This window comes from Salvelinus fontinalis, chromosome 34 (genome assembly GCF_029448725.1).
Source record: "Salvelinus fontinalis isolate EN_2023a chromosome 34, ASM2944872v1, whole genome shotgun sequence".
Classification (NCBI taxonomy): Eukaryota; Metazoa; Chordata; class Actinopteri; order Salmoniformes; family Salmonidae; genus Salvelinus; species Salvelinus fontinalis.
In genome coordinates, this window is record NC_074698.1 from 1,937,036 (window position 1) to 1,959,301 (window position 22,266).

The 22,266-nt window shown below is 41.5% G+C and overlaps 2 protein-coding genes across 8 annotated transcripts in view; both read right to left on the minus strand.

The window, feature by feature from the left end:
- Positions 1–8,446, minus strand: part of LOC129832837 (pre-B-cell leukemia transcription factor 1-like) — a 56,943-nt gene extending 48,497 nt beyond the window's left edge. For 3 of the 7 annotated variants that reach the window (XM_055896893.1, XM_055896891.1, XM_055896897.1), the window contains exons 1-2: positions 7,077–8,446; positions 1,096–1,209 (exon numbers count right to left, since the gene is read on the minus strand). In XM_055896893.1, the coding sequence (XP_055752868.1) occupies positions 1,096–1,209; positions 7,077–7,255 (293 nt within the window). In that variant the 5' untranslated portion in view covers positions 7,256–8,446. Of the gene's footprint in view, positions 1–1,095; positions 1,210–2,813; positions 3,016–7,076 lie in introns of those variants that run through there. The other 4 variants (XM_055896894.1, XM_055896898.1, XM_055896895.1 and 1 more) reach the window with 3 other exon arrangements.
- Positions 8,447–10,789: 2,343 nt separating this feature from the next.
- On the minus strand, positions 10,790–21,866 carry LOC129832843 (uncharacterized). Its single transcript, XM_055896906.1, has 11 exons — positions 21,767–21,866; positions 21,420–21,450; positions 20,941–21,250; positions 20,574–20,647; positions 20,351–20,423; positions 18,531–18,618; positions 16,105–16,155; positions 15,949–16,020; positions 14,331–14,478; positions 12,605–12,692; positions 10,790–11,674 (listed from the first exon to the last, which is right to left on the minus strand). Exons 1-11 carry the CDS (start codon positions 21,799–21,801, stop codon positions 11,568–11,570), a joined length of 1,077 nt encoding a protein of 358 aa, XP_055752881.1. The 5' UTR covers positions 21,802–21,866; the 3' UTR covers positions 10,790–11,567.
- Between the last annotated feature and the right edge of the window lie 400 nt (positions 21,867–22,266).

Genomic DNA, 22,266 nt, shown 5'->3' on the forward strand with positions numbered 1-22,266 from the left:
ATGGCAAAATGTGTAGAATAGCAGGAAATTTGCTATAAAACTGCTAAATTCTCTCTCAAACTCATGGCAAAATGTGTAGGATTGCCACTGGTAGTCATTGCAAAGATTGCCAGCTGCATGCGACTCAGGAATTTTAATGGCAGCGCGTGAAAATTCCATTTTAGTAGGGGGTCCTTGCCCACGGGCTCATAATATTTAGGAGGACTTGACATTAAAGTTTGAAAATCCCTGACACAACACACACACACAGAAACATGACTCACATATTCCTCATTGCTCTGATCTGTGCAGCTTCAGTGAAGAGCTTAATATTGAGCCCTTCCAGAGTGTCATGATAACTCCCTAGAGCTGTGATCCTCAACTGAAGGGAACCTTTATGAATTTTTTTGAATCTATGCCTATTTATAAACCACAAAAGATCTCATTCAAACTCTTGAAATACATTGGGGAATCGTGTGCTGAAACACGCAACAGCTAAAACATACAGTCATGGATTTGATGGATAAAATAAATTGACCAAACAATACAGGTAAAAATAATACTACCCAAAAGGGGAGCTTGACAAAGGTAAAAAGGTGTTCAACTGATAAGCTGTTTTGAAACATTCCCGACACAGGCATCAGAGAGAAAAGGAAACCACCATGATACAACATATGAATGAGTAGGCAACGCCTAACCTCAACACCAACTCCAGTTGTGTCCATGTAGGAGGCCTAACCTCTTCTATACCATATTGGGAAATGCGTGAGTATTTATATGCTGAGAAGAAGTGTATATTGATGTGTCTGCCGATAACGAGGATATCGCTCGTTACATTACTTGTTCGAGCGAGTGCATAATTGTGTCCACCTGTGTATTCAGTCTTAATTATATTTTTATTTAACCTTTAAATTACACAGGTTTGCCTCACTGAGCAACATTTGCAAGTGAGAGGAGTTCAGGCAAAAACATTTTTTTTTAAATCACTGCTGGATTTGAGTGGGAGAGGGGCCATGGAGGGAGATGGGGTCAGGGGGGGTATGAGCAGGAGCAGGTGTGGTACTCGTGCTCTCATGGGGCATGCGGTCGGTCCTGTGGGTCCTGTACACTACTGACCTGTGCTGGAAGTTGAGTGGCAGGCCACCCCCTGCCGTGCCCCCCCCAGCTCCCCCTCCCTCTGTGGGGTCATCTGATCCGCCCCAGTGCGCCGGCGACTCCTCTGGCCAGCATCTGGATATGGGGTAACAGGGGGAGAGGGTGAGGTTGAGGGGTGGGCAGGACAGGTTGGGTGGTAGTGCACTAGTAAGGCACTGTTGTTGTCGTCGTCGTCTCCTCATTTGTTATCTCCGATGCCACCCCAGATAGTAAAACAGCCATCCTACCACACTGGGTCAGACCCGGTATAGTGCACTAGCAGGGCACTGTGCTGTCCAGCCATCTCATCTGTTCTCTCCTGCTATCCAGCCCAGACAGTTATCCCCCCCAAGTCAGTATAAGGGCTATGTATGTACGCATGCATGCAAGGGGCCCCACAGGTGACATGCATGGCCTACGCAGGCTACATTTGATGGCGTGTGTCTGTGTGCAGAGATATGCCAATAAAAGTGGAAGTCCCCTCTTTAACCCTCTTGTTTAAAGTTTGAGTGCAAATTCAAAGGCTAAATTCAAAAGGCTAAAATGTAAATCCTAGAATTGAATAAGCCTTTATCAGACCATCTAAATCATGGACTAGGGCTAATCCATGATGGGCTATATCATGTCCAAGTCGAAAATCAAAAGTCCATTGACTTTCTCCATCTTGCTGCTGTATTGAAATATGTAATTGACTTTCATCCCTGGCAAGTTTTCAAATGTATACTGTGTATATGTATTTTGTTAAACTTTCAAATAAATCAATCTAGCCTACCTCTGCTGAGAGAAACTACTAGTGAGTAATTTCACTGATCTAGAGCATCTCAGGTCTTCAGACCTGCATATACAACTAATTAGGGTTGTCACAATACTCAGAGGTATCGTGGCAAAATAACAAAACATGAAGCGGACTACATTTTCTAAAGAAAACAGTCCTAATGCTGAAAACAAACAGCCTTACGTTGTCACCCAGAATCACGTTTATTTCCCAAGCTATAGCACACAATATTTTACATGCAGTAGATTTTGTTTTAAAGGACCCAAGAGTTCAGTCTGCTTTGTGTTTCCTTTTTGCCAAGGAAAATCTGGTATCGTTGCGTCGCGCTACTGATATCGTGACAACCCTACACCTCAGAATAGGCTTTAGCTGCTGCCTAAGAGTTTCTGACTCCATCCTCAGATGAGAAGGCCAGACACATGTAAACAACAGGAGGAGTGGTGGTAGAAGTCCTTTAGAAGTGCCAGAGACACATGCTCGGTCTATCCTGGGGCAAACATTAAGCGCCTTCTTGACAGACTCATTGAATCCCTTCTCAGAAAAATGTTGCCTATGTTTAATTGTTCCAAAAATGCTATCCAAGTTAGAGTAGTGGTGGTGCGGTGCAACTCTTTAATTAGTATCAGAGTTGCCCTGATATGGATTGGCATGCTGTAGTCTGGTAGGGGGTGGGAATCATAAGTATCCTCGATGGACTAATCCAATCCCACACTCAAAAAATATATATGCTAGGCCTACCTAATCATGCACCGAAAAATGCTAGGCAAGTAAAATATATATATATTTTTAAAGAATGAACTAACTGCTCAACTCTGAACATCTCTCAGACACAGAGTATAAATCTATAGCACAGCCATCTAAACTCAACCACATCATGCACACACCATAGACATTGTAAATAAGAACTTGTTCTCAACTTGCTTACCTGGTTAAATAAAATTTAAAAAACATTGAGAGAAAAAAAAAAAAGAGGTCTTCAACATTGTAAACACACAAACATTATTTTGGACCACCCCAAAAAATATTGAACACGTATTCCAGTTAGTTACGTCTTCAAAGTTATACCCTTAACAGTAAAGGCAATATCCTTGAGTTCATCAGAATCATCATAAGCTGAGTGTAGCGTCCAGCACCCCCCCCCCCCATCTCATTAATAGAAACTAGATTTTCGGACAGCTGCACTCCCGTACACGTTTCAGGAGAATTGATTGCACCCTGTGCAAAATGAAAAGGATGCACACCACCAGGACGGGAGGGAGTGAATTAATTAAGAGAACCAGGTGGTCAAATGTGGGGTGGAAAATCACTAGCAAATCACATCACACACACTGGTCTCGTATTGGGGCAGCCGCATCTTTTGTTCACAATTCTGACCCCCCCCCCCGACTTCAGCTGACCTACAGCTCCTCAAAGCCACATGGCATGGGAGTATGGGCAATTTGCTTATTGTCATGCACACACACACCAAGAGTCATGATATGCAAACATATATTATGCATGCATTAACATGTGAATATGAAAAACCTAAAATATTAATGATTGCTCTGTCAAAACAAGTGACTGATTAACATGTCCTATAACTACATCGTGCTATTATATTTCCATAGCCATGTTGACGTGTCATATCAGATCTGGCGATGCAAATAACTTTTACAAGCCCACACAAGTGAAGTCCCTCCAACATTTTAACTAACGACCATTTGAATTTCAAAAGATCATCACCGACAGCGACGGCTCAATTAAAGGCGGCCTGATTATCTATGCTAATGACAATGTATGAGATTAATCAAGTGTATTTATGTGTCCAAACTTGCACCCTATATAGTGCACTTGTTAAAAAAAATTTTTTTTTTAAATAGTGCACTATACAGGGAATACGGTGCCATTTGGGACACATCTTTAATGGTCCTTGCTATCTAGGTTCTTTGGGACATACTTACCCCCATGGAAGTTAAAATTTACAATGGCTAAGGTAAGAGTTAAGGTTCGGTAAGGGTTATGGGATCCCGGATAGCACTAACACACCACTTATCTAGCAGGGCTAACAATTTGGCAGGCCTGTGATGGGAACAAATGGTTTGATTGAGCTTGCATGTGTTCAGTGACGTAGACATAAAAAGAATAATTACCAAAAAAACAAAAAAAAAGTAAATGAATGCTAATGTAATTGAAAGAGGAAAAGTGACATTTCACAATGTTCATCCACTTTTTTTTTTTTTTTTAAAGACGGTGGTCTGACACAATGTGCCGAGATTAAATACTAACCCGTAGCAAAGTTAAATACTAACCCTTAGCAAAGTTAAACATGTGTCTTTAAAAGTGTAAACTGCAAATGTATTTATATTACACAAACTACTGTCACGTGGCATGGTCATTTGACGACAGCCAAAAACTTAACACTTTGGGGGAAACTTCAGCTTTCATGTAGTTGTGCCCAACACTCCACAAATTTCTTGTTAACAAACTACAGTTTTGGCAAGTCGGTCAGGACATCTACTGTGTGCATGACACAAGTAATTTTTACAACAATTGTTTACAGACAGATTATTTCACTTATTCACTATCACAATTCCAGTGGGTCAGAAGTTCACATACACTAAGTTGACTATGCCTTTAACCAGCTTGGAAAATTCCAGAAAATTATGTCATGGCTTTAGAAGCTTCTGATAGGCTAATTGACATCATTTGAGTCAATTGGAGGTGTACCTGTGGATGTATTTCAAGGCCTACCTTCAAACTCAGTGCCTCTTTCCTTGACATCATGGGAAAATCAAAAGAAATCAGCCAAGACCTCAGAAAATAAAAAAACATTGTACCACGTTCATCTGTACAACAATAGAACGCAAGTATAAACACCATGGGACCACACAGCCGTCATACCGCTCAGAAAGGAGACGTGTTCTGTCTCCTAGAAATGAACATACTTTGGTGCGAAAAGTGAAAATCAATCCCAGAACAACAGCAAAGGACCTTGTGAAGATGCTGGAGGAAACAGGTACAAAAGTATCTATATCCAGAGTAAAACAAGTCCTATATCGACATAACCTGAAAGGCCGCTCAGCAAGGAAGAAGCCACTGCTCCAAAACCGCCATAAAAAAGCCAGACTACGGTTTGCAACTGCACATGGGGACAAAGATCGTACTTTTTGGAGAAATGTCCTCTGGTCTGATGAAACAAAAATGGAACTGTTTGGACATAATGCCCATTGTTATGTTTGGAGGAAAAAGGGGGAGGCTTGCAAGCCAAAGAACACCATCCGAATTGTGAAGCACAGGGGTGGCAGCATCATGTTGTGGGGGTGTTTTGCTGCAGGAGGGACTATATTATATTGAAGCAACATCTCAAGACATCAATCAGGAAGTTAACGCTTGGTCACAAATGGGTCTTCCAAATGGACAATGATCCCAAACATACTTCCAAAGTTGTGGCAAAATGACTTAAGGACAACAAAGTCAATGTATTAGAGTAGCCATCAAAGCCATGACTTCAATCCTATAGAAATTTTGTGGGCAGAACTGAAAAAGCGTGTGTGAGCAAGGAGGCCTAAAACCTGACTCAGTTACACCATCTCTGTCAGGAGAAATGGGACAAAATTCCTCCAACTTATTGTGGGAAGCTCGTGGAAGGCTACCCGAAACATTTGACCCAAGTTAAACAGTTTAAAGGCAATGCTACCAAATACTAATTGAGTGAATGTAAACTTCTGACCCACTGGGAATGTGAAGAAATAAAAGCTGAAATAAATCTCTACTATTATTCTGACATTTCACATTCTTAAATTAAAGTGGTGATCCTCATTGACCTAAAACAGGGATTATTTACTAGGATTAAATGTCAGGAATTGTGAAAAACTGTGTTTAAATGTATTTGGCTAAGGCATATGTAAACTTCGACTTCAACTGTAACTGTACAACAAAACATGAAATCAGGCAAAGATGCCACGATGTGTGAAAACCACAATGCAATGAGATGTTCTAATCTTGAGCAGTAAAATAGGAGCCTAAAGTTAACTCTTTATAGTCCAAAGATCTTGCCTCTGCCAGCCAAATACTCCATCTAAACTTGAATAGATTCACAATTGCGGTACGGTTCTAGAAACAAAGCCGTCTTTCATATCACATCAAAAGATTTTCACAAATGCTAAATTTACACTTACTGTACACTGCTTTAACAGGTTGTAACAGTTGCAGCCGAAAGTATTTTTCAGTGACAACACGTTTGTGTGGCGTCAGTCTTCTGTTTACACACAGGTGTTTGGAGACGCTGATAGCCAATTAGCACAGGTAGTCAACTGACTTCCGTAAAAACAAGTGCTTTAACTTGGAAATGTGGGAACCCTAAAGTACAGCAAAAAAAAGTGGTAATTTAACCTTTTGTTTTTTGAAAATTATTTCTTGCTGCTATAAAAGATACAATCATTATGTTTCCAAAACTGTACCACAAGCTATGCATGTTACCGTTAAACATATGCGTGGGGCTTTTAACACAACTCCCCTGGCCAGAAGATACTATTGGCACTAGGTGTTAAAGGTGGTTAGCGTCTATGAATGGGATAAGCCAGGGGTGTCAAACTAATTTTGTCCCAGGGCCGCATTCTGTCTTCAACGAGGTCTTGAGAGCTGCACTGAAAATGTGTTATATTTCCTTGCCTTCAAAATCGGCAAAAAAATCCATAATTTTGGGGATTTGATGCTTTAGCTTTCATTTGTGATTTTTTTGTGTGAGCTCGACAGTCAAGAAACTGTATGAATGTAGCTCCATTATCATTTATACACAGTTAAGATTTTGTTTTAGTAATTTAAAGTATTTTGACTGTTATCCTCCACACAAAAATAAAAATGATTTTACTCAAACCACCTGCATGATTGGACCCCTCGCGGGCCGGATATGGCACCTGGGCCGTATGTTTGACACCAATGGGCTAGGCTATATACATATTCTGTGTGTATGTGTGAGGAGCCTGCTTCCTTTATTCGTGTAGCCCACCATTAAATTATTAGTCAGATAATAGAATCTTCTGTTGTTGACAAATCACAAGTGACTGAATAAAGCAGCGTCCACCACATCAAATATTCATAATTGTACTGTACCAGGCAACAAGAGAGTAACAGAACACAAGACGAAAGCATTAACAAAAACAGATAGTCTCATCTTCGCTCCATATTTCCCTCGCAGCACCTTTCTTACCTGGCCTGCGCCTCGTCCAGGCTTTCGTCTGTGATGGCCATAATCTGTTGTAGAATATCCCCAATGTCTTGTTGAGGTTGACCGAGCTGTTTCCTAACCGAGTCTTGGTCGCCAACGTCGCCTTGAGATAACCCGCCGAGTCCGGCGAGACCCGCCAGCATTCGCGTCTGATCATCCATAGCTACTTAAAAAAAACCTAGGTCCTTTCCTCACAATCGAATTCACACAATTAGCCAGATAGCTAGCTAACAATGAAACCCCCAGCGCAAATCATACGCCACTGGCTGATAGTAATTAATTACAGCCAGCTAACGTTAGTTAACCTAAAAAAAAAATATTCCAAAGCAGTTCCACATGCATAAACGATTTGTGCTGCTCGCCGATGTCAATAACCACGGCAAGCTACTATAGCGAATAAATGCTGCTAGCTAAGCAACTGACAAGCTAGCTGTGTAGCCCTAAGAAACATACAGAAAAAAAGCAACGGACACATGCACTAAGTAGGGAGCTGGCAGACAGCGCCTCACGCTAAAACAAGAAAATCGTTCTGTCCGGCGAATAAAATATGCATTCAAAATAATGCAAAAATAAAGACGAAACAAAATGTGGCAACACCTTGCTAGCTAGATACATACATCAATAATCACACTCGCGGTGGTTCAAAGGGGCTAATCAAAACAGAGTATTGTTTTCGCAGACTGGAAAAAGCTGCGCGAGGACCAGTGTGCGTCGTTCACATAACACCAGCTCGCGCTAGCTGGTGTAGCCAATTACCAAATTAGCTGGCTAAGTAGCCAGTTAGCTAGATACTTCAAGTGCAGAAAACAAACTCGTATGGCATCGGTAAAGAAAATAACTGAATGACTATAATTTAGATAACTATGCTGGCGCAAGTAAATAACGCTAGCTAAGTTAATAAAAAAAAAAAAAAGTGGCTAACGATGTTATCGAGGACCACAATGCTAAAGCTCAAAACATAGCTAGCTAATTGATGTGATAAAATAGAATCACATCATCAGCATCGCAACTGATTGATCAATTCCAAACAAAATGTAGCAAGTGGGCAATGCTAGTTAATAAGGAAACGACGCTGGCATACTAAATAGTTAGCTAACAAGATGATCACCAGTGTATTTTCACGGGTCCTCAGCTGGGACAGTCACTCTCTTCCCACATAAAAATCACGTTTGGGGAAAAAAATGTTTGCTGAAAGTTATAATGGCATTTTCCACCGGCCAGCCACGGCAAATTGAATTCCATTACACTCTCGGCTGCAGTAGAGTGTGTGTTTTCTCTGATCCTTTTATTTTTGCAGGACAAAGGTTGGCGTTTCCTCCCTTCTGCTCACGAAGCCACAACAAACTGACCATACAATATCGTGCATTCAATTCATAATGCTACTGCGTCACCGCCCCTAGGCTGTCAGATCGTATTGATGAGATATTTACCTTCCATTTTATTGAGATATTTTCCTGTTTCATATAAACTAATCCAGGGCCACATGAAAAACTTCAGTCGGCTTTTTTAGACTTTGTTTTGAACCACTTCCCTGACATGCAGATGACCCATGTAATCTGTATGACCATGAACAGTGTTAGCCCACTGAGCTAAGGCTGGCAATTAAGCATTCAGGTTACAGGCATGGTTCCTATTTATGCAAAAAGATTTCACGGAAGCACTTCTGCTACAATAGTATACTGCCAAGAGGTCTTGACCTCAGTGGCACAGGTGGTACACTACATTCGCAGGGGGCAGATCAAGGGGTTGAGTTTAAATAAGGGGGTACTTATTGGACTTGGCTAAGTGTCAGTCTGACACAATTGTAATTAGTTGTGTAAGCTTTCTTTTCTGTCAAGATCACCTCAACCCTGAACTGTCAATCGATTGAATTACCACCACGCTCAACCCATTGACCAAATCAATGACTGAATCATACAGTAAACTGGGACCAATATTGAAGCATCTCATAATTAATCTACAAAAAATGTTTAAAATTGGAACAAATCACACCATCAAATAGGCCACTATTAAACAGGATGTGTTCAGAAACATCCAATGAATGAAACTTCCTATGTCTTTTAGTGTGAGAAATATGGACAGCACAGATTCAATACAAGTGTCTTCATTTTTTTTTCTGCAAACGTGGACAATTTTGCTGTCATTTATCACTCAGATGAGAGAGCAGCTCCACTAGATGAATTGGGAGACTGAACAGACATGGAGGAGAGAAGGCTGACTGCTGTGCTGGAATGATGGGTGTGCACACCACGAAAGGGAGTGCACAGGACAAAACTGTCTGTGGATTATGCTGACGCTCGGCACATCCCTCGTCTACAGTCTATGCCTAATCAATCTGAAGTTAGAGAAGGGAGAGGGGTTAGATTTTATAAAGACCTGGCCTAACAGGAAGAAAATAATTTTTACCGCACCAACAGGCATTTACACATCAGAAGTAGGCCCAGGCCTGTAATGGGTCACAAGAAACCATCACGTTTAACCTTGTTTATTTGAATACATTTTTGGTACATTTGCAAACTCTATATTGTAAGAGTAATGTTAAGCAGTGATGTCAACAAATCTAAATATGATACATGATCAATAACTAATAAGCTAATCCATATTTTGTATCTAGTTCTGTATTTTCCTATTTATATCCTGTTTGTTCTGTGAATGTTGTTTTCTTCAGTGCCTGAATATGTGACTTGACTTCTTTCAATTTGTAAGCAGGAGAAGCCCTCTCTCTTTCTCATCCCACAAGCATCCAGCCTTATTTTAATCTAAATAAGAATCAATCTCTTGCCGTGCACCACCCTCCCTCCGTGATTCCCCAGCGCTCACGGTCACAACCTCACTTTTCTCCCACTCCTCCTGTCCTTTCTCTCATTCTTACCATGCACCCCACCCCCCAATGCAAGAACAGCCCACAGAAAATGCATATGTTTGTAACACAGCAATAAATAAGATGAAATATCATGTTGGTTTAAGTCAGTAGGTGCAGGGCACCTTTCCTATTTGGTGGTCAGAACTTGAGCCTATCTGATTCCTTTTACACAATTTCTTAAAAAACAGACATCACACTGTTCATGCAAGTGTAACCCTATTGACTGTTAAACTTCTCTAAGGAAATATTCCTCATCGGGGCCACATTGTTGTTCATCATGTTTCTCCTGGTAAGAGGAAGGCTCAAGGCTCAACCTTATAACATGAAAGATGGTGAGAGAAAACTTAAGATGTGATAGTGAGAGTGAATGAGATTGAAAAAGGAAGAAAGGGGGGGTTATGAAACACTAGGCATAATGTCAGGCCTTCGTTCTGCGCCAGTGACCCGGTGAAAGGAGAGGGAGGGAGTCAAGATGAGGTGGGGGAGGGGCTTCCTTCCTGATGGACAGGAGAAGGGACAGAGGAAGACATAGCAGTGCTGGAGGAGAGAAAAGAGGACTGGACCTCTGGACAAAACAGAAAAGATTGAGGGATAAGAAAGGGACAAGGAGTAAAGTATTATACATATGATACAAGGGTGTGTTGAGAGAACTAACAAGTTGTGTGTACAGAGAATTCTTCCCCTTGTTACACACTGAAACCAAGAGATGTTTCAAAGGAGTTGGGATGGAATAATGTTTCACATTTCCTTGTTTATGAAGGGTTAAAAACAAATACAGGATTGGACCTGGTTTTAAAACAACTGATTCAATGGTCAGAAAATACAAGACAAATTCAGATAATTACTGTTTAATAATAATAATATATATTTTTTAAAACCATACATTTTTTTTTTACAAGAAAAACAGACACGAATGTACAGGAAAATAAAGGAAAGCAGGTATCTTACAAATTAACCCCAAAATGCATCCACTGCAAGTGAATATTTTCTACACCTTTTACTGTAGGCAAATATTAATTGGCTATTTAAATAAAGGGTGAGATCGCCCTCTGGTGGCCAACAGCATACGTTTTGTAGGGAGACTGGGCTCCGTCCCAAATGGCACCCTATAACCTATACAGAGTAATACTTTTGACCAGGACTCATAGCACGCTGGTCAAAAGTAGTGCACTATATAAGGAATAGGGTGCCATTTGGGAGGACACAAATAGTATAGTGGTGGAATAGAATTAGAATGGATAGAAAGTTATAGCCGAAATAATCCACATTCATCCCATGAAGAAAGATACCATAGAGACTTATTTACAAACACAACCAAACAAGGCATCACAGAGAACAGCTAAGTTAGGCAGCCATGGGTACAGAGTTAAGACATGACATAAATACCGGAAATACAGAAAAAGCCAGAATGATCTTTCTCATAGGTCATTCATTGAGTGAACCTGGACGAGACCAAAGGTCACAATAGAGTATGTGCTGCTATTAAAGGTGTGCTTTGTCCTGCTTGTACAAAGCAAGAATTCAGTTTGCTTAGTTTTCTTTTTTTCCCATGAAAAATCTAGTTTGGTTGTACCATGATACTGTATTGTGATAACCCTGAAACAGACGTACTAGAATGATACGGTGGATGATGTGTTGGTTGATACAGAGGATATGGGTCCTGCCAGTAGATCCCTGACTGGGTCAGAGGAGAGATCCTGGAATCCCACATCAGCGTCTGATGGGAACAGATGTACACACTTAATACATGACTTCTTTCAATTTGATCACAACAAATACATTTAATAAACACAACAAAGAGAATATACTCACTAGGCGGCAGGTAGCCTAGTGGTTAGAGCGTTGGACTAGTAACTGGAAGGTTGCTAGATCAAATCCCCAAGCTGACAAGGTAAAAACATCTGTTGTTCTGCCCCTGAACAAGGCAGTTAACCTACTGTTCCCCAGTAGACCATCACTGAAAATAAGAATTTGTTCTTAACTGACTAGCCTAGTTAAATAAAAACAGAAATAAACTCAAAACAATTCATGGGGCAGCGCAGTTAAAAATGTGATTTTCCAATTTTTTTAATTCTTCCACACAGAGGTCGAAATAACACTGAAATTGTTAAAATTATGATAATGCCCTTTTTGTAAGAGCTGTTTGATAAAAAAAAAAATGCCTGGAATTTCAGCCCATTCAGGTGGGATGGAACTTTTGGCCCACATCATGACTTCACAAGGTGATCTGCTTATAATTGACCAATGACTGTTCATCTGGGTAACGGGGTAGGCTCTAGACCATCCTATCAGGGATGTGTATGCAAATATCTTCAAATTTGCTTCCTAACAGCCACAAGATCAGACTGAACATTTCAACAGCCAAAGGAGACTCAGGGAATAAAATGATCAAAATATATTAGTTATTTTTCATTAAATAAACAGTGATATATTAGACATAGTGATGATATAAAAATCTAAATAAAGACTGCACGAGGTCTTTAATAAGTCAAGAAGTGTTCAGCAGGTAGAAAACTTTTTGAAACAGACTGAAAGGGGAAGGTACTACCTAAATTGAAACAGATTTGAATTTTCTGTTGCAAAGGTTCTGCTCTACTGAACACAACCCTGAGAACCACTACACCCATCCATCCAGACATGCCCTTACCCAATCTGCTGCTTGTCTCCTTCACCAGTAGCTGAGACTGTTCCTGTATGGACAGCAGCTCCCTGACCATCTTACACTGGGTGTCCATCTATGGAGGAACATAGATGTTTTTTTTTTAAATTACGTGTATAGCTAGCAAACCACGTTTTAAGAGGGTGATATAAGCTTTTCACAACTTGAACAGTAATAAACACCGGCCTTCGATATGCACCCATCGACAACAAAAGCCAGGGCAGCACCGTAGTTGAGGCAAATAAACGCTCGGGCTAGGCAATATGGCCAAAATATGTCAAAATACTTTATTGTATATATATATAAAAAAAATGTATACAATTTCTAAATATGCTTTATGAGTAGTGCATGACTCTAGCGTGGCAACAGGTTGTGGTCCATCTTGGTTTAGTTGTAAAAATCTTTGGTTTCAGGCTGTATTGCCAGCTAAGTAGCAATTAGCGGCTAACACAATTTGTTTGAGGCATAAATCTAAAAAAAAAAGACAAACTGTTTGCAGACACTAAGATACAAACTAATAGTGTAATTGTAGAATGTTTGTGGATTTACATAAAGCAAAGTGGAAAGCAGCATCGTTGTCAACAATATCTTGTTGCATCTGCAGCGTTGACCATGCAGACTGTCACTGCGAGTGAACGGCTAGTATTTTAACTTGTGACTCGTGGTAGAACAAAAACAGGTCTCCTTGAGTGACAATTGGCTGGGTGTGTGTGGAAGGAGAGAGAAGACTCAAATAGCAAACGGAGTAAACTATAAAAACTGACATTACACACGGAGGAGTGGAGTAACATTTAAACAAATCAAACATTAAAAATACTGGTATACAAAGATAAACTAAAGACCCAAACTCGTCTGACGTTTTATGTTAGATTCATTAACACACACAAGGCTGTGATAAAAATGGAGAAAAAAAAAAAAGATGAAGATTGCATTGGAGCTATAATGTGTGCACTGCAGCTACCATCTTTTACTTTCTGAGCATGGGACATGGAACACTGAGGGGTGAAATCTAACTTCCACTTCAGTCAAATGTATAATTATTCGTAGTCTATCATTGTAGTCCTTCAACTTTAAGCATCAGCTGTCAGAGCAGCTTACCGATCATTGCACCTGTACACAGCCCATCTGTAAATAGCCCACCCAACTACCTCATCCCAATATAATTGTTTTGCTCCTTTGCACCCCATTATCTCTACTTGCACATTCATCTTCTGCACATCTATCACTCCGGTGTTTAATTGCTAAATTGTAATTATTTCGCCACTATGGCATATTTATTGCCTTACCTCCCTAATCTTACTACATTTGCAAACACTGTATATAGACTTTTCTATTGTGTTATTGACTGTACGTTTGTTTATCCCATGTGTAACTCTGTGTTGTTTGTGTCGCACTGCTTTGCTTTATCTTGGCCAGGTCGCAGTTGTAAACGAGAACTTGTTCTCATCTGGTCTACCTATTTAAATAAAGTTGAAATAAAAAATGACATCAATGCATGACTAAGTGAAAATCTGACTTAAATGCAAGATTTGCCCAATAGAACATTTAAATAAATAAAAAACTCCAAAAGGCTTTTTTCCTGGACATAAAGCCAAATACTGGACAACAAAACTATTGCGACAGAGATTCTCCATTGAGCTTGCTTTTAGTCTAGGACTAATCTGTGTCCAAGAAACCATCCCCAAGTGGTATAATACTAGTTTGTCCGTATTACCACCATGTCCATAGTGGACAGTACAGGCTGCTGTCTGCAGAGCAGGCTGTGGTAATCAGGTTTGTTCTGGATGAGCTGGCTCTGTGAGGACTGGGCCAGGCAGCTAGGGTCTAACGTCACCCCCTTCTCCTTGCACTGCTCCACTTGCCTGCAAAGGGAAAGAAGATGAGATATACCGACACATTTACACTAGGCAAAAACCATGGTCCTAAAATGGGCTGTAGCCAACTCTTGTATCGTTATCATGCCATTCTGAACAATGAACAATCATTGGGGGAAGATCAGCTTTAATATTACAGATAGATGGTAGCTTCCATCAATGTAATTGTCTGCATAACTTCCGATCCTCCATCCATATCTATTTTATATACACTGCTCAAAAAAATAAAGGGAACACTTAAACAACACAATGTAACTCCAAGTCAATCACACTTCTGTGAAATCAAACTGTCCAATTAGGAAGCAACACTGATTGACAATAAATTTCACATGCTGTTGTGCAAATGGAATAGACAAAAGGTGGAAATTATAGGCAATTAGCAAGACACCCCCAAAAAAGGAGTGATTTCTGCAGGTGGTGACCACAGACCACTTCTCAGTTCCTATGCTTCCTGGCTGATGTTTTGGTCACTTTTGAATGCTGGCGGTGCTCTCACTCTAGTGGTAGCATGAGACGGAGTCTACAACCCACACAAGTGGCTCAGGTAGTGCAGTTCATCCAGGATGGCACATCAATGCGAGCTGTGGCAAAAAGGTTTGCTGTGTCTGTCAGCGTAGTGTCCAGAGCATGCAGGCGCTACCAGGAGACGTGGAGGAGGCCGTAGGAGGGCAACAACCCAGCAGCAGGACCGCTATCTCCGCCTTTGTGCAAGGAGGTGCACTGCCAGCGCCCTGCAAAATGACCTCAAGCAGTACAACCCCCACCTGTGGACGTCGGGCCCTCACACCACCCTCATGGAGTCTGTTTCTGACCGTTTGAGCAGACACATGCACATTTGTGGCCTGCTGGAGGTCATTTTGCAGGGCTCTGGCAGTGCACCTCCTTGCACTAAGGCGGAGGTAGCGGTCCTGCTGCTGGGTTGTTGCCCTCCTACGGCCTCCTCCACGTCTCCTGATGTACTGGCCTGTCTCCTGGTAGCACCTACATGCTCTGGACATAGGAACTGAGAAGTGGTCTGTGGTCACCACCTGCAGAATCACTCCTGTTTTGGGGGGTGTCTTGCTAATTGCCTATAATTTCCACCTTTTCTCTATTCCATTTGCACAACAGCATGTGAAATTTATTGTCAATCAGTGTTGCTTCCTAAGTGGACAGTTTGATTTCACAGAAGTGTGATTGACTTGGAGTTACATTGTGTTGTTTAAGTGTTCCCTTTATTTTTTTGAGCAGTGTATAAACTCCAGTCATACTTTATCAACGCCTTTTCAAAGTCAGCTATGAATACCAGGCCTGGTTATTGATAGCGGACTTTGGCTAATGCCCAAATTGGACTGAAGCACCAGGCACATGAGAAGAAAAATCACTTTGACAACCTGAAACTTGGAGCATGGTGAGTGCAGAACAAGAGTGAACAAGTGCATGTAATTTGTATCCGTGTGTGTGAGAGAATGTAGTCACCTGGCCAATTCTTCAGCTTTACTCCGGTGCTTGTCTAACAGGGACTTCCAAGATGCACTCTCAGCCTGCAGCCTGAAATCACACAGATGGAATAAAAACAGACAATATTTATTCATTACAGGCACGCACACACACAGTGACGAGGAAGTCAGTTACCTGTGTATAGCCTTCCTGGTCTGCTCCATGGTGTTCTGCATTGCAGTGTCACTAGCGAGAAAGAGACAGTCAAAAGGGAGCCATAACAGATGACTGAATGAATACAGAAAGGGCTGAACTAGAAATAAAGGACAATACAGAAGAATGACAGCCCTTTTTCTCTTGGGCTGTGCCGATACCAGTATCGCAATATTTTTTCCATGCCAAAAACACAAAGCCTTCCTTTAAAAACCTGCTGTATGTAAAATATTGTGTTCTATAGCTTGGGGGGGGGCTCTGGATGACATGACGCTGCTTGTTTCCAACATTAGGGTTGTTTTCCTAAAGAAGTTAAATCTGTTTCGTGTTTTGTTTCCTTGCCACGATACTGACTAGTATCGCAATACTCGGATCATCCTGGCCCCATTTGTCTCATGTTAAAGGATTAGAAAAAATAAAAATCAGTGCTGGAATAATAAGCATAAAATAGAATGCTCAGGAAAAAGGTAAGTATGTGGGCTAGGGGGCAGTATTTTCGTTTTTGGCTAAAAAACGTACCCATTTGAAACTGCCTATTTCTCAGCCCCCGAAACTAGAATATGCATATAATTGTCAGATTAGGATAGAAAACTCTAAAGTTTCCACAACAGTCAAAATTTTGTCTGTGAGTTTAACAGAACTTATATTGCAGGCTAAAACCTGAGGAAAATCCAATCAGGAAGTGCCTCTGTTTTTGAAACCTCTCTGTTCTTATGCTTCCCTATTAGCCATTTAAAGGGATATCAACCAGATTCCTTTTTCTATGGCTTCCCTAAGGTGTCAACTGCCTTTAGACATAGTTTCAGGCTTTTATTTAGAAAAATGAGCGAGAATGACCACATTGTGTAAGTGGATAGGTGGGGGCTCTCAGAGTGAGTTATGCGCAACAGAGAAAGGCGGTCATTGTTACTCCCGGTCCTATTGAAACACCAACACTTCCGGTTGATATACACTGCTCAAAAAAATAAAGGGAACACTTAAACAACACAATGTAACTCCAAGTCAATCACACTTCTGTGAAATCAAACTGTCCACTTAGGAAGCAACACTGATTGACAATAAATTTCACATGCTGTTGTGCAAATGGAATAGACAAAAGGTGGAAATTATAGGCAATTAGCAAGACACCCCCAATAAAGGAGTGATTCTGCAGGTGGTGACCACAGACCACTTCTCAGTTCCTATGCTTCCTGGCTGATGTTTTGGTCACTTTTGAATGCTAGCGGTGCTCTCACTCTAGTGGTAGCATGAGATGGAGTCTACAACCCACACAATTTGTGGCCTGCTGGAGGTCATTTTGCAGGGCTCTGGCAGTGCTCCTCTTTGCACAAAGGTGGAGGTAGCGGTCCTGCTGCTGGGTTGTTGCCCTCCTACGGCCTCCTCCACGTCTCCTGATGTACTGGCCTGTCTCCTGGTAGCGCCTCCATGCTCTGGACACTACGCTGACAGACACAGCAAACCTTTTTGCCACAGCTCGCATTGATGTGCCATCCTGGATGAGCTGCACTACCTGAGCCACTTGTGTGGGTTGTAGACTCCGTCTCAAGCACCGCCAGCATTCAAAAGTGACCAAAACATCAGTCAGGAAGCATAGGAACTGAGAAGTGGTCTGTGGTCATCACCTGCAGAATCACTCCTTTATTGGGGGTGTCTTGCTAATTGCCTATAATTTCCAACTTTTGTCTATTCCATTTGCACAACAGCATGTGAAATTTATTGTCAATCAGTGTTGCTTCCTAAGTGGACAGTTTGATTTCACAGAAGTGTGATTGACTTGGAGTTACATTGTGTTGTTTAAGTGTTCCCTTTATTTTTTTGAGCAGTGTATTATCGAATAGATATTTGAAAAACAACCTGAGGATTGATTATAAAAAACGTTTTGTCTGCGTTGTCGTGAACGCTTTTTCCTGTGGATTTCTTAGCACAACGCGCGAAACGAACAAAGGTATTTGGATATAAAAATATCTTTATGGAACAAAAGGAACATTTGTTGTCTAACTGGGAGTCTCGTGAGTGAAAACATCCGAAGATCATCAAAGGTAGACGATTAATTTGATTGCTTTTCTGATTTGTGACCAAATTACCTGATGCTAAGTGTACTTAATGATTTGTTAAGCGATCGATAAACTTACACAAACGCTTGTATTGCTTTTGCTGTAAAGCATAATTTCCAAATCTGAGACGACAGGTGGATTAACAACAGGCTAAGCTGTGTTTTGCAATATTGCACTTGTGATGTCATGAATATGAATATTTTCTAGTAATATTACTTGACTGTGGCGCTATGCTATGCTATGCAGCGTTGCTGATGACAATTATCCCGGATCCGGGATGGGTTGTTCAGAAAGGTTAAGGACGTTAAGTCAGTGAACAAAATGAGGTTGAGGGCTGTGACGAGACAGCCTTACCTGGCTGTGCTAGTGGGAGGTTGCTGACACTGCAGCTCACTGCGTAGATCTTTGGCCAGGCAAGACCACCCCTTCTGTACAGCCTCCACTGAAACAGGGAAGAAAATGGTAGTAACGAATTGTGTTAACATTATTAGACAAAGTGAATTCGGAAAGTATTTAGACCTTAACTTTTTCAACATTTTCTTCCGTTACAGCCTTATTTTAAAATTAATTGTCCCCCCCAATCAATCTATACACAAACAGAGCAAAAACAAGTTTGTAGAATTGTTTGCAATTTTTTTTTATCACATTAATATAAGTATTCAGGCCCTTTGCTCAGTACTTTGTTGAAGCACCTTTGGCAGCGATTAGAGCCTAGAGTCTTCTTGGGTATGACGCTACAAGCTTGGCACACCTGTATTGGGGAGTTTCTCTCATTCTTCTCCACAGATCCTCTCAAGCTCCGTCAGGCTGGATGGTGAGTGTCGCTGCACAGCTATTTTCAGGTCTCTCTAGAGATGTGCTATTGGGTTCAAGTCAATAGCTATTCAGAGATTTGTCCAAAAGCCACAGTGTCTTGGCTGTGTGCTTAGGGTCCTTGGCTGTGTGCTTAGGGTCCTGTGGGAAGGTGAACCTTCACCCCAGTCGGAGGTGCTGAGCACTCTGGAGCAGGTTTCCATCAAGGATCTCTCTGTACTTTGCTCCATTCATTATTCCCTCGATCCTGACTAGTCTCCCAGTCCTTGCGGCTGAAAAACATCCCCACAGCATGATGCTGCCACCACGCTTCATAGGGATGGTGCCAGGTGGAATCCAGAAGTTAACACTTCGCATTCAGGCCAAATAGTTCAGTATTGGTTTCATCGGACCAGAGAATCTTGTTTCTCATGCGCTGAAAGTCCTTAGGTGCCTTTTGGCAAACTCCAAGCGCGCTGTCATGGACCTTTTACTGATGAGTGGCTTCCGTCTGGCCACTCTACCATAAAGGACTGATTGGTGGAGTGCTGCAGAGATGGTTGTCCTTCTGGAAGGTTCTCCCATCTCCACAAAGGAACTCTGGAGCTCTGTCAGTGACCATCGGGTTCTTGGTCACCTCCCTGACTAAGGCCCTTCTCCCCCAATTGCTCAGTTTGGCCGGCCGGCCAGCTCTAGGAAGAGTCCTGATGGTTCCAAACTTCTTCCATTTAAGAATGGAGGCCACTGTGTTCTTGGGGACCTTCAATGTTGCAGACAATTTTTGGTACCCTTCCCCAGATCTTTGCCTCGACACAATCCTGTCTCAAAGCTCTACGGACAACTCCTTCAACCTCATGGCTTGGTTTTTGATCTGACATACACTGTCAACTGTGGGATCTTATATAAACAGGTGTGTGCCTTTCCAAATAATTTCCAATCAATTGAATTTACTCCAATAAAGTTAAACATTTCAAGGATGATCAATGGAAACAGGATGCACCTAAGCTCACTTTTGAGTCTCATAGCAAAGGGTCTGAATACTTATGTAAATAAGCGATATGTTATTTTATAAATTTGCGGAAAAAAATCTAAAAACCAGGTTTCACTTTGTCATTATGGGGTTGTGTGTAGATTGAAAATTTAAATAAATATTTAATACATTTTAGAATAAGGTTGTAACGTAACAAAATGTGGAAAAATGGAAGGGTCTGCATACTTTCCAAATGGACTGTATGCCTACTGCAAGGCACACAACTTAAGCTCCATTCAAAATACTGCACCGAACCAGTAGGGGGCAGAAGTAAACATTGGATGTTTTTTTTGCTGGATGTCACTATCCAAAACCACTACTTATTTGAAAGACGTACAAGGATCCTACCAACCTTGTGTCTGAAGTGACTCTAAACTGCCGTTGGGTGTCATGCTCAGTGAGTCTTGTAACTTCTTGACTGCCAGCTGGAGACAAAGAGGAGAGAGATGGGACACAAACTCAGATAAATTGTCAGCCAGGATCACATAGACATTGAAATAACCTCTAGGTTGAAGTTAGCCTGACTTTCAAAACACACACACAGACACTAGCAAATTGCAATCACTTAAACATACCCTCATAGAAGCCTCCATCAGTTTCTCTAGCCTCTCCTCCTCTGGTAGGGATTGGCTGATTGACCTGCATATAGCTGGATACGAGGCATTTAGACAGAAGCTTAGCATTTACAGGTTACAAGAGAGCATTTTGTAAATCACTTAGCCCCAATTGTGCCTCCTTCCCATACTGCCATTCATTGTTGTTAAGGGTTAACCTGGGATAGGTGGTTGACTCTAGCCATAACTTGGAAAGAGTATATGTTTTATGGCTCTAGAAGACGTAAACAATACTCTCTATCCTACCAGACGCTCTGGCTAGTGTCACTCATCCCAGACACCACAACCAATGTTGTCAATATTTAAAAATACGGGTTTCGGGTCTCACTCTGGGAGGTGTTGGGGAGGGAAGGGAGAGAGCGTCGGTCCCTGGCCGACCTCCTCCAGGATTTCCTTTGCGTGCTGCTCGGGCTCAACGATCGACCCTCTGTTACAACACCCTCCTCAGGATCCCTTCCATGCCCCTCTTCTCCAGAACACGGCTTCATCTGTATGTCTGTTGTTTGTGACATCTGGATGTTGGTGGTGGTGGAGGCAGGAGTGTGTCTGCAGGGAGATTTGGGGTGAGGAGCTGCTGGGCTTGGACTCCCAGGGCAAACTCTTTTGAGTCCCTGCTGAGGCTTTTCTTCATCGTGGACCTTGATCAACAGACAAAGTGGGCTTTTAGATCATTCGTATGTTATCGTCAGTGCTATGCTAATTTCATCAGCTAGCTACCATTTTAGTAAGGTTATATTATGTATATTGGCTCTTATGTGCAACCAAAACCACATAGACCACAACACAATCAGCTGTTGATTGTCTTACCTTCTGGTGTTCAGCAGAGCTGTCGCAGTTGCTGATGACATCAATGAAAAAGAGAGAGGAAGATTAACATAACCACATGAGCATAGTTTATGTTGAAATGGCTAGTTAGCTGTCTATAGACGTGGCTACCACTAGGACTACTTTAAAATAGGGGTTGTTGCCGGTGTTAGCTAGTAGCTAACGTTACCCGGGCAGTGAGGTCGGAAGTTAACGTTAGCAAGCTCCTCCTTTGATGTAAAACACAATACGACCCTCTGAGATAGCGCGTTAATTCCACCCAATTCTTCACAGCAAAGTGAATTTCAGGAAAACTTTCAGTATCATTATTAACTAAAAAAAATACAAACCTTTCTGATTGCTTTCCAGAATTAATATCCGCCATACTTATTTTTTTAAATCTACCCGCGCACAAACAAAATCGTCCCCTCCCATTTACAGATATGCATGTCGGGAAATTTTAGTGTTGAACGACGTGGCCCACTAGGAGCACCTTTGCACTACTTAGGCTCTAGCTGCCATATCTCTGCATGAACCGTCCCTTAAGCAGTTTTTTGGGGGGGACGAGTTGCGTTCTACTCCTCTCAAGATAACAACCAAAGTGTTACCATAATTCAGCTTTTTAAACAACCCATAGTTTTTAGCACGGTTTGACACCAAATGGAATCTGAGGTGGCCCCGTTATTATCCTGAACAAAAAATATAAAGGCAACAAGATTTTACTAAGTTACGGTTCATATAAGGAAATCATTCAATTGAAATAAATTCATGGATTTCACATGATTGGGAATACAGATATGCATCTGTTGTTCACAAAAAAATGTTTTAAAGTAACATGGCACCAACAGAC